The following is a 15,782-nucleotide window of genomic DNA, read 5'->3' as shown; positions in this document are numbered from 1 at the left end:
CTCGAGCAATTAAACAGAGAACCGACTCGTGGAGATAACATCTTGGACCTACTGATAACAAACAGACCCGAACTTTTCGAATCTGTATGTACAGAACAGGGAATCAGTGATCATAAGGCCGTTGCAGCATCCCTGAATATGGAAGTTGATAGGAATATAAGAAAAGGGAGGAAGGTTTATCTGTTTAGCAAGAGTAATAGAAGGCAGATTTCAGACTACCTAACAGATCAAAACGAAAATTTCTGTTCTGACACTGACAATGTTGAGTGTTTATGGAAAAGTTCAAGGCAATCGTAAAATGCATTTTAGACAGGCACATGCCGAGTAAAACTGTGAGGGACAGAAAAAACCCACCGTGGTTCAACAACAAAGTTAGGGAACTACTGCGGAAGCACAGAGAGCTTCACCACAAGTTTAAACACAGCCAAAACCTTTCAGACAAACAGAAGCTAAACGATGTCAAAGTTAGCTTAAGGAGGGCTATGCGTGAAGCATTCAGTTAATTCAAAAGTAAAATTCTATGTACTGACTTGACAGAAAATCCTAGGAAGTTGTGGTCTTATGTTAAATCAGTAAGTGGCTCGAAACATCATATCCAGACACTCCGGGCTGATGGCATTGAAACAGAGGATGACACGCGTAAAGCTGAAATACTGAACACCTTTTTCCAAAGCTGTTTCGCAGAAGAAGACCACACTGCATTTCCTTCTCTAAATCCTCGCACAAACAAAAAAATGGCTGACATCGAAATAAGTGTCCAAGGAATATAAAAGCAACTGGAATCACTCAACAGAGGAAAGTCCACTGGACCCGACGGGATACCAATTCGATTCTACACAGAGTACGCGAAAGAACTTGCCGCCCCTTCTACCAGCCGTGTACCGCAAGTCTCTAGAGGAACAGAAGGTTCCAAATGATTGGAGAAGAGCACAGGTAGTCCTAGTCTTCAAGAAGGGTCTTCGAGCAGAAGCACAAAACTATAGACCCATATCTCTGACGTTGATCTGTTGTACAATTTTAGAACATGTTTTTTGCTCGCGTAAAATGTTTCTGGAAACCCAGAATCTACTCTGCAGGAGCCAACATGGATTCCAGGAACAGCGATCATGTGAGACCCAACTCGCTTTAATTGTTCATGAGACCCAGAAAATATTAGATACAGGCTCCCAGGTAGATCCTATTTTCCTTGACTTCCGGAAGACGTTCGATACAGTTCCACTCTGTCACCTGATAAAGTAAGAGCCTACGGAATATCAGACCAGTTGTGTGGCCGGATTGAAGAGTTTTTAGCTAACAGAACACAGCATGTTGTTCTCAATGGAGAGACGTCTACAGACGCTAAAGTAACCACTGGCATGCCACAGGGGAGTGTTATGGGACCATTGCTTTTCACAATATATATAAATGACCTAGTAGATAGTGTCGGAAGTTCCACGCAGCTTTCCGCGGATGATGCTGTAGTATACAGAGAAGTTGCAGCATTAGAAAATTGTACCGAAATGCAGGAAGATCTGCAGCGAATAGGCACTTGGTGCAGGGAGTGGCAACTGACCCTTAACACAGACAAATGTAATGTATTGCGAATACATAGAAAGAAGGATCCTTTATTTTATGATTATATGATAGCAGAACAAACACTGGTAGCAGTTACTTCTGTAAAATATCTGGGAGTATGCGTGTGGAATGATTTGAAGTGGAATGATCATATAAAATTAATTGTTGGTAAGGCGGGGTACCAGGTTAAGATTCATTGGGAGAGTCCTTGGAAAATGTAGTCCATCAACAAAGGAGGTGGCTTACAAAACACTCGTTCGACCTATACTAGAGTATTGCTCGTTAGTGTGGGATCCGTACCAGATTGGGCTTTCTGGCAGGCGTTCTTCCCGCGAACCATACACGACTGGAACAGGAAAGGCAGGTAATGACAGTGGCACATAAAGTGCCCTCCGCCACACACCATTGGGTGGCTTGTGGAGTATAAATGTAGATGTAGAACAAGGGCAACTGTCTACTGAGGTATTATATGTATTTTAAACATGAATTCTCATGTGCTCTCAATATTATTTTATCTCAGGACACCACACAATGATCTTCAAATATTGACAATGGTGTTTGCCTGCTAAGACATTTGCACTGATGGCGATTTGTGGGTTTAACACCTATCGTGCCAGTCAATCTGGAGATGCCTTAACCAAGGTGAAACACGTTATTGGCAAAATATAAAATGAGAGTGCGTTTTGCAGCCGAGACTGTATCTCTTTAAAACAAATGTCACTAGTTGCTGTATCATCCAACCAAGAATTGGAGAAAGTAGATTAAAACATGCCAACTGAGAATAAAAACCACATTCAAGGAAAACTAGGAAGCAGGTCACCAACTATGAATCGTTGACCACTATTGGAGGCAATCAGCCCAGAAAGCCTTACTTAGCATCAAGGACCAAAAGAAGAGGGCATTCTACTAAGATATGAGCCATTGTCTGTAAGGCTCCACAACCAAAATGGGGAGAGGGGCCTCATTATACAAAACAGAACAATGGGTTAAACTGGTGTGACTGATGCAGTGATGTCATAGGACTATAGGTTCCTTCTGGGAGCAGTGGAAGGAAGAGCACAATGCAGCAGTGCTCTCCTTAATTGTGCAGTGATCAGATGAGCCAGTAAGCCACCAAATAATAATCTATTTATGAGTAAGCAGAGATCTCATGTGCACCTGCAAATCCACAGCTGGGAGCAAGTAGAAGCTCCTCTAGCCAGTCTGCTAGTTCATTCCTCAGGATATCCACACAACTTGGGACCCAAAGAAAGACAACTCAGCAGGCAACAGAACAAAGATCAGCAAGGTGGTCATGAATAGCTAAGACCACAGGCCCGTGGTTTTTCTTCACATCTTTACAATGTCATCTGAGAGAGTGGAACACTATCTGTAGATACTCGACATTTGAATGATTTGTGCTGTATGCCTGACCCAATAGGCAGAACTGTGCTCGTTAGTATGAATCAATCTAAATCAAATTGCACCACTAGTGTTGCAGGTAAAATAGCTTTCCTGCACGATGTTCCAGTCTTTGCTTTGATTATGATAAATTGTTCAAACAGTGCTTTCATCCACTGTTTTTTGCATTCAACATAAATTTGTACCAATCACCATCTTGTGGTTACATTCCACTAATATCCCAATGTGTCAATAGCCATGTTCAGATGAATCTCCTGGCAGAAGTATGACTAATGCACTGAAGAGAGCACTGTCCAGTATAGGGCACCGGCAACTTAAAGTGACTAAGTTTAGCATAGAGGTATGGATGAACCATGCTTGCTTGACAATGCACTATGTATGAAGTACCAGGTGTGTTGCACAGTGTTTCAATCTGTGAAATAGCACTGAGAGCTATGTCCAAACTTGGAGGACAATTACATTGAGAAATACTGATTTGTGGTTGTGTCATGATACATTTTGCACTATATATTGCACATGTTTAATAAACATGTGTTTCCACAGAAGGTGCACACACACTGTTCACCCTGTATAAATGTTTATCATCTGAAATGGCTTCACAAGCATTCATTACTTCACATTCATTCAGAAATAAGAACAGATTTCACTGAACACTTCACTGTAATTATTCAATTTTCTTTTTCCGTAGCTTATTTCTCAATTCCTCAGTACAAACTTGGTTTCCTCTCCTTTCCCTTAATGAATGCTAATTTGACCAGGAGTGGACCAACTACCGTAATTTCAAGGTAACTACCTCCAAATACATATTGGCCTACACACACACACACACACACACACACACACACACACAAAATATGCAAAATCCTATGGCCATGGAAAAATAATCATCTAGTCTTTGAAGAATAATATTGTTAATAACCTGTTCGTTCCTTGGTTACTAAAATCTCAACAAAGTGATCGCCCACTAGATAATTTGTACACTTATATTTAGATAATTTGTACACTTATATTTAGAATCTTCAATTTTTGTGTGTTTGTGCCATCCAAATCTCTCAAAGTTGGCAAGTCCAATATCACCCACTTATATTTATACGAAGACAATGTGTTCAACAGCCAGCAGAATTGAACATGCATCTCATTACTCCATTTAATGCACTTTTTTTCATCAAATTATACCATATGTGTGCCATCAGTCTTGTTCCTTTTGTTTTGAAATTTATCTTTGTATTGAATGCCAGTGGGTATAATATGAAGTACTCAAATGAGTATTTCCATCACTTGCACGCTTGCGAAAGTGTGGGGATGTAACTTCAAGAGGAACAGGCCATGAAATAAGTCTTATGAAACTAGACTAGTTTTTCTGTGGGCAAAAGAGAGGCGAGTTATCCAGTGGTGTACATCTGCAAAATCAAAATATACTGCTGAGAAACATTTCATACCATGTTGCTGCAATCTGTAATTTGTAACATGCTTTGATATCTCTTAGCATGCTCTGCACAACATCACAACAATGGATTTATTTTCGTACTTATCACACCGTCTAATAGAAGTACTCGTCAGATCATCCAGTGTGAAGCCTTCTTGCAACAATGCACTGCAAATTTCAACTTGTCTCAAACATGCTCATTTGGGTTCATGTTAGCAGATTCCACAAGCTATTACATTTTATGCATTCCTGCCTCCTGGAGGCAGCTAGTCTTAAGTTGCTCAAGTTGCACTTGAGCAGTGTCATTTTTAAAGACAATTTTATCATCAAAATGTTTACTGAAGGGCTGAGTATCTTGTCCCTAAACTTACATCCCCAAATAGTGATGAGATACGCCCAAAGCCCCATGAATGATACCAGCACAAACCATGACAGTCCCACCTCCACACTGCAAACATTTGGAACTACATGCCTGAGATACACTCATCTCACAGCTTCTACATTCTTCTGCAATCATCATATTACAAAAATATTGCAGTCATTTGAGGAAAAACTTTTTCATTCCAGGTGTCCCTGTTCATCTACTGCACATAGCACAGCACTGGGGGCTTTGGTCTATAACACATCGAGGCCACAATTACTTGTGAGGGCAGTTGCAGAATTTCCATTAAGTGACACTGCACATGCTGTTTAAGCTTGACATGACCTTCAAGGCACATTAATCTGAAATGTGTAGATAATCTGCACTGCTCTGTTCACAATTGAAAAGACAGTGCACTCTACTAAACTGCACCGACAATGTAGATTTACTTTTACCTCTATTGCAGACATGGCTGTAAGTAGCAATTTCTTGTGATCCAGGAAGAACTGAAAATGAATTTTTATGTCCAGAAGTAGCAATTGTGCAAGTCATTGAGGGGGCAGCTCAATTTTAACAGTTATCAGGACAGATTATTGCACAACATTCGTGTACCATTACTTTACATTGACACGAACACCACATAAAATTTACCCAAGCAATTTCTGAATGAAACCTCTTCTCAAAGTTAAATCTGCTGATCCAACTCCCCAATCACATAGTTCAAAATGCACACCTAATTACAATTTCTACGAACTATTGTGCACTAATTTGAAGTGCTTTCTCTGCTTCCTGGCACTCAACTTACGGCAGTATGTAGTTCTTAATGGTGACAGCTAACACAAATATAAACTTACCTCATTGTAGACCATCATTTGTCGTTCTCTGAAAGCAGCCTCCAACTGCAAAGCAACATTGTCTTTCTTTGCCTGCATAAGAAGTGTCTGCCCCTCTGCACGCCATTGAGCCTTCTTTTCCTCTTCAATTGCTTCTTCATATGTTCTTATACCAGAATTTCTTGCTTCCTTCCATTCTGCTTCTTCTTTCTGGAAAAACGCAAGTAGAATTAACAAGAGATAACTTGGGAAAGAACTTATCAAATGCTACCCTAGTGTTGAAATCACAGTTCATTGGGAAAATAATCCATTCTAATAAGCACCGTAATCATCAATCCATCTTTTAGATAAAAAGTGTTGCTAATCTTTTGCAACAGAAACATTTAGTTGCAGAAGATTAAAGGCACTAAGACCAGAGTTTAATGTCCTGTTCACAAACTTATTAGAGATTTAGTTCCAACTATTTGGGGAAGGATAGGGAGGGGCACTAGGATTTAGTAACATTATGAAAATCTGAAACTGGATGACCAAATGCGGATTTACACAATTTTCTGAACATTTAAGTACCTGAGAACCAAATTACATATTAAGAGAATATTTATGCAACAGACTTTCTTCTCCAAGTTAAATTCACATTTCAGAATCATGATTTTCACATAAAATACTTGGCAGAAAAAAGAAAACTGGAATTACTCTTTAGTAAACCTCATTACTCAAAGACAGAAGAACACTGCTCTGTAATTGTGACACCCTACCTATAAAATGTTTGCAGCTGTCAGTCAACCAGTATTCCACACCACCACACTCAACATGAAAACTATCAAAGATCAAAGTATCACCATTCACCCACATCATCACGTCAGACCCAGAAAACCCATGCAGTCAAACAACCAGCCTATTTTCCACATATATTGGCAGTTGGACTCCCATTGTTCCATGCTAACACATGATGAAATGAAAACTGTAACAACCTTGTTATGAACAACTAAGTAATGTCAAGTAACATTCGATAATGTTACCTGCATATTCTGGATTCTGAGTTACGGTATACTCCAGAATAAACAAACATTAAAAATGAGTTTTTTGCATGACTCACCATTAGTTTAGTCACACTATCATCGTTTTTGCACATTATGAAGTTCATACTACACTATTGCCTGGGACCAAGGAACACTTTCCTTGAGCTAAAGAATAGGCTGTTTTATTTCCTTGAATGTGAAAGAAGCATTACTACAGAAAAATAAAAATTTCAGGCACAAGTTTAAATTACAAGTAATCCTAAGAATATGAACAGGATTTACAATCTAATACATTGACTGAGAACCTGAAGATGTATTACAATCTTGTCAGAAAATGCCTCTAGGGAGTATAATTTTTTTTGTTCTAGTCCTCAGCAGCTTAAAGCACACAACAGTAAGTTGTATAATCAGGGACAAGTAAAAATCATTTTATTTTATGGGTAATTTCGCGATTTTTTTAGCATTTTTTTGTTATTCCAAGGCAATTTTGGTGTTATTCCTTGGCAGTTTGCTAAACTCAGTACAACTTTGTGCCAAATTTGTTGCTACTTTTCAACCTACTAGATTTAATGTTACTCTTTTTGTCACATCCAGAGTTAAATTTTTCCAGATTTGTTCTTTATCTGCCAGCATCAGTGTCTTTTTTGCCAAATTTGTTCTTTCCAATGTCACTGCTTTTTTGTAAATTTCAGTTTGTTCTTTACCAAATTTGGTATGTTTATTATCAAATTCGTTTTTTCCAATTTCGGTGCTATTTCTGACACGTAGTTTGTTACTCAGGAAAAACACTCATTGTAAGATTGTACACAAATGTCTGCCTTCGTGAAGAAAAAGGCACGATGAAATTTCACGATTCAATAACAATTACGAATATTAGTAAACTCACCCTGAGAATTACATTTTTTATACAGGAAGAGGATGAATTTCGTGAAAATCACAGATTTTTTTTTTTTTTTTTTTTTGGGGGGGGGGGGGGGGGGGGGGGCAGTGAACAGTATTCCAATACATGAACTCTAAAAACTGAAGAGAACTTATTTGTCACACACTTCACAATACAATTGCAAACTACTTTTGCATCATCGTTTAATATTTAGTTTGTTACTAAAAATTTGGATTATTAATTTTCTCTACAACGAGTGACAGAATGATTTATCAATAATTTAACAGTTGTAATCTTAAGGAAATACTGAATGTGATGATCACTCAGTGGCATGATCTCCACTTCAATTCTGTAAGTGTTGCAGCTAAAGTAATGGAGAAACACCACACATCACTTGTCACAATCTGATTTTGGATCATTTTCTTCTGCACCACTAGAGCAATCACAGCAGCCTCTTAGATATGTACTTACATTTCTTTTTGCTGCCAAGGAGACATAACATTTCTAGTTGGTGTGATGTAGGAAAATGTGAGTTGATCAGTAGGAAAAACAAACCCCCTTAATGTTAGGGGACAGCATTAGTAGTGCCCCAATTGATACAGTCACATCATTCAAATATCTGGCCATAATGATACAGTGATATGTAATGAAACGAGCATGTAAAGATTGTCGGAGGGAGGTGAATGGTCAACTTAGTTTATTGAGAGAATTTTGGGAACGTGTTGTTCATCTGTAAGGGATACTGCATATAGGACACTAATGCGTCCTATTCAAAGTACTGCTCGGGTGTTTGGGATCCGTACCATGTCAGAATAAAGGAAGACATCGAACCAATTCGGAGGTGGGCTGCCAGATTTGTTACTAGTAGATTTGAACAACACTCAGGTATTACAGTGATGCTTTGGGAGCTCTAAAGGGGAATTCCTGGAGGTAAGGCAACATTTGCAGCTGACTGCAGAATGATTCTACTGCAACCAACATACATTTCGTGTAAGGACCACAAAGGTAAGATACGAGAAATCAGGGCTCATACAGACACACATAAACACTCACTTCGTCGCTCTACTTGCAAGTGGAACAGGAAAGGAAATGACCAGCAGAGGTACAGGGTACACCCTGCCACACACAGTATAGTGGCTTGCGGAGTACGTATAAAGATGTAGATCTGTTGATTAATTTTGTCTTTCCTTGTTGCCAAAGTTGCTTTCTTATGAACAGGTGAATAATACGAGGCATTATCCAAAACAATGGAGGCTTTGTCATATTTGTAGTAAATGACTTTACAAATTATTTCTCAATAACTATCCTATCCATCTCTTCACAGTACTCACTTTTTTTTGTTACCGAAACATTGACAGTTTGGCATGAAGCCATTCAATGCTCCTATGTGTAAAAGAATTTGCCCTCTTTTTCTTACAGACCCTTGCACTGAACTTCCTGGGGTTTATGTCACTCCACCCTCGATGTAATTAATGACTGGCATTAATCCAGGTTTCACCTAGCCACACAATACTTTCGAATGTCACACCTTTGTGTTCTCCTTCATGGGACTCTGCACCACGATCCAACATCTGTCCTTTCCATCACTAATTAAGTAATGGAAGGCTACATCTTTTAGAACTGTTCAAACATTTGCTGCCTTCAGAAACGTAGCCTTTTTGGAGTGGTTAGCAATTTCAATAACATGGGATGTTGCCTTTCCTGGAATAGTGTTTTTCTGGAAGTCATCCTAAGCTGTCACTTGCTTCACCCTCTACCACTTTTTCCCTGGTGTTTGCAGTCTTGTTGCGCCAGTCTCACCACAATTTATATTGTGCTGGTATTTCCGAATTACTACAACACTGTCCTTTGCTTACTTTCAAAGCTGTTGCACTCCTCTTTACAAACTGAGCAACAGGAAATAATGGCTCACTTTTTGCCCTCTTCTTTCCCAAAGAAGTTCCTCAGTGAATACCAAATTCACGGGCTTTGTTATGTTATGCTTTTCTTCCTCTGTTACATTTTACACATTTGGCTTCCTCAAAACATTCCATTGCACATGGTTTCAAATGAAATAAAAATGAATTAATAAAAAAGCGAAATAACAGCACCAGTTACATGCTGGGAACTGTTACATTTCACACATTATTTTCTAATTGTGGAATCGTGGCTTGTGCAGTCCTTAATCGGCTGGCTTCCAGTCATCACTAGGTAACAAAAGAAATAGGTAATGAATGAAAAAACACTACTGAGTTGCCAATACCAAAGACTGGTCTCCCTTACTATGACAGTCACTTTATTTCATATAATGGACTTACTACTGTCACTGAGTGGCAGTCACACATTACCTCTACTTGTTGCTGGAAACAAGGTGAAGTGCTATTCAGTGAATGACTCACCATTTTTTAAATTATATTACACACATATTGCTTACCAATTTTAGGTAACAATCAGGAGGGAAGGAGGTTGTTGGGGTCACGATAACATGAATGCCAGCTTGGAACACAAACTAACAGGAAAGGAAACCAGCCATGGCCTCTAAGGAACCATTGTGGTATCTGCCTGAAGGCATTATGTATACAGGAAATAACAGAAAACAAATGAATATGGCAGCTGATATTTGAAACCCACTTCTTTAACATAACTCTACTGCCTTAATTTTTTTAATGGACTGCAACAGTATAGTGTAGTTCAACAACCAGTAATATAACATTTTCACCATTTTGAAACTATACATTTCTCATTGTTTCATTGTTCAAACAGCAGCCCATAGAGGAAATTCCCTACTTCACCAGCAAATTAACAGCAGCCATCAAAAAGAAGTACTTACATCAACTTCTGCATCTGCATATGCAGCAATTTTTGGACCCAACTTCTTCACAGCAAAAATAATGAGTATGGCAAATGACAAACCATTGTAATACTCATGTTCCATGATGTATATCTCTTTGCTGCACAAATAGGTTGTTAAACCCAAGCCAAAGACATACGGGCCTGAAATTTTTAGCATACAAATTAGTTATACCCATGCCATGTAATAAAATTTTTTATTTTAAAATAATTCATGATTAAAGCACACAACTTAAGCAGTTTCACCACAACAAATTCTTGCCCAACCTCAGGCACAAAATCACATCCATTTCCAGAGAGCACAAGTAAACATCTTTCTTGCTCTGCCTGTCCACTGATCAATGCAACCTCTACACTCTCTATATTTCTTACTGCATTAAACAGTCCACACTTATTTGATGATTTAAAATTTGATCCTCAGCTGGATGATTATTTTTCTTAGAATTTAGTTAACTGCATCTACAACTGTTCAAAACAAGAACAAATTCACATTATCTGGATTCACATTTGCATTCCCTGTTTAACTGACTGGTTAAACACACCTAAGTTGGAGGAGACAGTAATTTTCAGTAACCCTACATAACCAAATATTATGATAAACATTTAGGTTCACATCTTGTTTGGCCCTCCTTTTCACATTTATTCTCCCCAAAAACTTTTTGGTATAATGCCTGCAAAAATAAATACATTTAAAATCTCATCTTTATAACTGGTCTAGGAGAAGTAATTTAATTGCAAATACGCATGGTAACTTTCCTCATTTTTCCTTTAATGTAGTAATATAACAACTTACCAGGTCAACAATTCTAACGATACGCCCGATTTTATATTAACAAAAATACCATTTATTCAGCGTGTTTATTTTCAGTTTTAATTTTTTTCTGAATTAAATCATATATACTTAGACAGCAATACTAATTATTTTCATATCAATACAGTTTACATTTTTTATAAACCACTAAGAATCTGTGTCCCACTGGATCATGGTACACAATTTAAATATACTCATTCAATGCTGAAACATTGGTGATCTAGTCTCAAGTGAAAGTAGAGATAGTTTACAAAACTTGCACACTTCACATTGATCTCTTTCACAATCTGATTAAAATATGTCAGCTAAGACATCTCTTATTGCAAATCAGAACGTTCCTTTGGAGAAACAAATTCAAAGGTTCCGAGTGTATAAAATCCAAGCAATAATTCTGAACAGAGACTATCTGTAGCTGGGTACTATTTATCGAGTTTTGTTATAAATTAAGATTTTTGAAATCTGGTTGTGGAAGTAGAGAAACTTTAGGCCCTATCTTACTTGCACTTTCTGTGTGAAGCCATTTTTCCACAAAATTTATATTCTGAATTATTGAAAGAGAGGAAGTTCACTGAAATTATTGCAATAAAAGCAGCACTGCTGTGAACTGAACGCTCAAATGCTTCCAAAGGTGAGCCTATAATCTATTTGCCTGTTGAGCATATCTTTCATGCAACAAACATTAACACAAAACAAATATTTTAGAAATTGCACAGTGACAATCAGATCTGTATTCACAGTCCATACACTGCCATCACTAACATTGTAAAGCATAAAGCAATAGTAAAACACCAAAAGCAACATGGTAAAGTCATATTTTTCCATTGTTTCTTTTACACAGCACAGAGTAAATAAACATTTTCTTAGATACAGTGATGAGAAAGAAGCCCTTCTAATGTTCTTTAGAATATGATAATTTTATTGTTGACTTATCTTTTCTGCATATGAGAAAAGACTCACTTGGGATATTTGTTATTTTTGGCCGCACTGCAGCACATTTCAAACTTCTACAATTGTTGTGCCTTTCCAAATATACAACAACTGTGCACAATTTAAGAAAATGTACTGAGCAATCTGAAATTTACTTTCCTTAAAACAGAATAAAACCAAAATTTCATATGAGGTGCCAATGCATTGTGTCACTTCTTAAATTCTCTCAAGTTACAACTCGACAAAATTATAAAAACTGTCGAAGTTGCATAGAAGTTTGTCTTTATTAACTGAAGACTAGGTTTGGATGATGTTTTACTTGTGCAGATGGTTTGAAAAAGAACTGCAAAGGTCCGAAATTAGTCCTCAGTTAATGAAGATTAAATTCTATGCAACTTCAATAATTTTGCTGAATCATTTCAAGTTGCTGCCTTGTTTCCATCCAGCATGCTGGAAGTAAATAGTTTCTGTACATCACCCCCCAAGCTTAGAATTAGCTTTCCTCAAAATTCAATACATCCAGATAATTACAAGAACACTATTTTAAAATCCCAGAGATATTTAAAAGCAATTTTTTAAAGCAGGTAACTGATTATTTTACTATGAATTTAGCAACCATAATATCCTACTTTAAACACTTCAAAGAGAGAAAGACTCTTGCTAGTTGCAAACATGCTTTGGTCACTGACAACCTTACAGACTGAGGACACCACCTTTGGTAAAGGTTGCAAAAATTCGCTGTGTTATATTTGGATAGTTCTTGTAATAAATGAAACTGTTCCTGTTCATCAACAGATATTATGTGACTCCTTGGAAAAGGAAGTTCAGGATGAGGGTATAGGATGATGGTATATGCTATGTGCAAAGCACATAGCCTGGGTATAGTGGCTGTTGGGCGAAACTACCATGCTCTCTCTCTGTACCGCTGCTCTCATATCAGTCTTTCATGCAGGCCTGGTCTTGCTTTCTCTGCTTCCAGTATCCCCTTCTACAAATTACAAAGAAACTTAATAGCAAATACCTGAACTGTTCAACCACAGTTTAAATGATAGTACATTCTACAGCAAATCCAACACCTAATGCCATCCAAATGTCACTGAGCACTTCACTAACATCAAATCAGTGTAATCGTGAATATGCAAAAACTGACAGTTCTTTCAACCAACAGTAACAAAACTCTTACTTCAAATACTACACAATTCATGAACTGTGGCTTTGTGGCTATGTCAGTATGACAAATACTCAGAACAGGGTTAAGTACTATGACATTTCTATGGTTTTTTTTATTTGCTTATTTCACCTCTTGCAACTATTTGCAGGCATGAAAAACGCGAAATTATGTTGTAATTTGATGTGGGTGTTAATCTGTACAATGAGCGTTACACAGTGCAAAGCCCCTGTACTTTCGCTAATTTATCTATAACGTGCGTGCATAATATGCAATAAAATACTCAGAGAATTATATGAAAATGATAGTTGCTACTCACCATACAATGGAGATAGTGAGTCACAGACACACACAACAAAAAGACTGTCAGAAAGTGAGCTTTCGGCCAACAAGGCCTTCATCAAAATTAGACAACACAACCATGCATGCAACTCACACAGACATGACCACAGTTTCTGGCAACTGTGTGTTAGAGAGAGAGAGAGAGAGAGAGAGAGAGAGAGAGAGAGAGAGAGAGAGAAAAATTTCAACGAAGGCCTTGTTAGCCAAAAGCTCACTTCCTCTGACATTCTTTTTGTTGTGACTATCTGCGACTCAGCCTCTCCAGCTCTACTACGTGGTGAGTAGCAGCTATCCTCTTCATAATATTGTTACATCCCATCCCGGATTTTCCATTGTTTGAAAATGCTCTGAGAAGATTACATACAACAGATTTTCATGCAGCTATGCAAGTTTCAAATCTAACCTACATTATTTCTCCTGGGTCACTATTCCATAGACCTCCCGCTAAAACCTATCATACTGCCAGCACAATCAAAATACTGAGGGCACTATCACTCTACCTGTAGGTCATAAAATAATCAGCTGAGTGGCGTCATTTAAAGAGAAAGATGATACAGAACAACAGCACAATATCTATACAAATACAACAGCAGTCAAACATGCACTCAGTCAACACAATTAGTGTTAAATCACGAAACACCTTAACCAGCCACAATCACTTAACATTTTCCAGCCAGTAATGAACACAGAGGAATTTAACCTCTTACCTGTGACTCCAGTCTTTTTGTAGAAGAAAGTGAACCATTCCTCTGGGATGAATCCCAAACGGACTTTGCCTGGAAATTCAGCCCTCACTGGCCGAGGAAAATTTTTTAGGTCTCTCTCTGGGTAATCATCTCTTGCTTCAGGTAAAAGTCCAGAGGCTTTCTGTACACATCTCACATTAGCTAATAATGGTACATGAGACTTCTGGCCTGTAAAATACATTATATACAAAGTAACAACATGTTATTGCTTTGCGTCCAAAGCAATCCAAACACGCAAAATAGTTATTTTGGGAACGACTTTTTTTGTCAATATAATTCACTACCTTTTTCCCTTTGCGCCTAGCACTACACATTTTATTTCTAATGCAAAAGGTCGGTTGCTTACTTATGTGCATAACAAATTTAACAGCTAACAGGCTTGGCTGATTTAAAAACTTAGGTTGAGAATGTAACTAGATATTTCCCATGAGAGAAAACTGAATATCTGAACCGTCACAAGTGGAATGTTGTTCTTTCTCCAAATACAAAAAAAATATTGCAGCCGAGGAAAATTACCACACCTTTGAAAACACAGCGCCCAACTGAACTGAGACATACAATTTACTCAGTTGAGTAAATGTAAGAAATCAAACTCCGAATTCATCAAATTTTGGAAAGGAGTTCCGCACATCAATTACATTATATAAAACGTACAACTTATCGTTTCCTCCCACGAACTGCCGACCACCCTCCCCCCTTTTCGAGAACGATTTAATACCACAGTGGAAGTTGTCAATCTTCTGTCTCACGCAGGCCGTGGGGAGGGGGGTTGCATAATTACTGAAACACATTGGGGGGTTTACCTTGTTCAAACAGTATACTTAAATCTATTCATGTCGCTCAACTGGTAATATTACTCACTGCTCACGGCATTAAACGAATCGTGTAAATTATGATTTTATGAAACAATACTGAAAGATTGATATATTATTACACAACTATATACGATTCCCTCCACCTTAACGTTAACCATGAAAATTTTCTACTCGACCATTCAGTCTCGGTTAGAGCAAGGGATTGCGGAACTCAATAATACTGCATATGCCATACGCGAATAAATCTTATAACAACTGAAAACCTGTGCTTCAAATATAAAGTATTAGAAGAAATACACGATACTTACACAGAACTGAAGAAAGCCTCTGAAACATTGACATTTTCCCAGGTTTGACCTCCTCGCCCCTTTCGTTCACGGCCGGGCCAACATAGGATAGGACACCTACGTAGTAAAATTACACTTGAAAGATACTCCACTACCCCCACAAAAATATCGGTCTGTTTTTTTAATTGCTCTTAATATATACTTTTTATTTAGGGACTAGCTAAAAATATTTAATTTCAGATTAAGCTTTACTCGTCCTAAAATAATCGGATAACGGAACTTATTATTCGTCAAAATACAGTAGGAAATTTAGCTACGTATTATGGTTAAGGCCCGTCCACACGCAACGATCTGTCTGCGCAAATGTCTGCGCACATAACTGT

General features: G+C 37.9%; 1 protein-coding gene across 1 annotated transcript in view; it reads right to left on the bottom strand.

The window, feature by feature from the left end:
• The window catches only part of LOC124555612 (ATP synthase subunit b, mitochondrial-like), a 32,695-nt gene extending 17,119 nt beyond the window's left edge, over positions 1-15,576 (bottom strand). Inside the window, exons 1-4 of the mRNA XM_047129581.1 lie at positions 15,421-15,576; positions 14,259-14,465; positions 10,284-10,447; positions 5,597-5,785 (exon numbers count right to left, since the gene is read on the bottom strand). Of these exons, the coding sequence (XP_046985537.1) occupies positions 5,597-5,785; positions 10,284-10,447; positions 14,259-14,465; positions 15,421-15,454 (594 nt within the window). The 5' untranslated portion in view covers positions 15,455-15,576. The remainder of the gene's footprint in view (positions 1-5,596; positions 5,786-10,283; positions 10,448-14,258; positions 14,466-15,420) is intronic.
• Positions 15,577-15,782: the final 206 nt, after the last annotated feature.

The sequence above is a fragment of the Schistocerca americana genome, chromosome X, assembly GCF_021461395.2.
Source record: "Schistocerca americana isolate TAMUIC-IGC-003095 chromosome X, iqSchAmer2.1, whole genome shotgun sequence".
Classification (NCBI taxonomy): Eukaryota; Metazoa; Arthropoda; class Insecta; order Orthoptera; family Acrididae; genus Schistocerca; species Schistocerca americana.
Note: the sequence above shows the minus strand (reverse complement) of the source record. Positions and strands in the feature narration are given on the sequence as shown.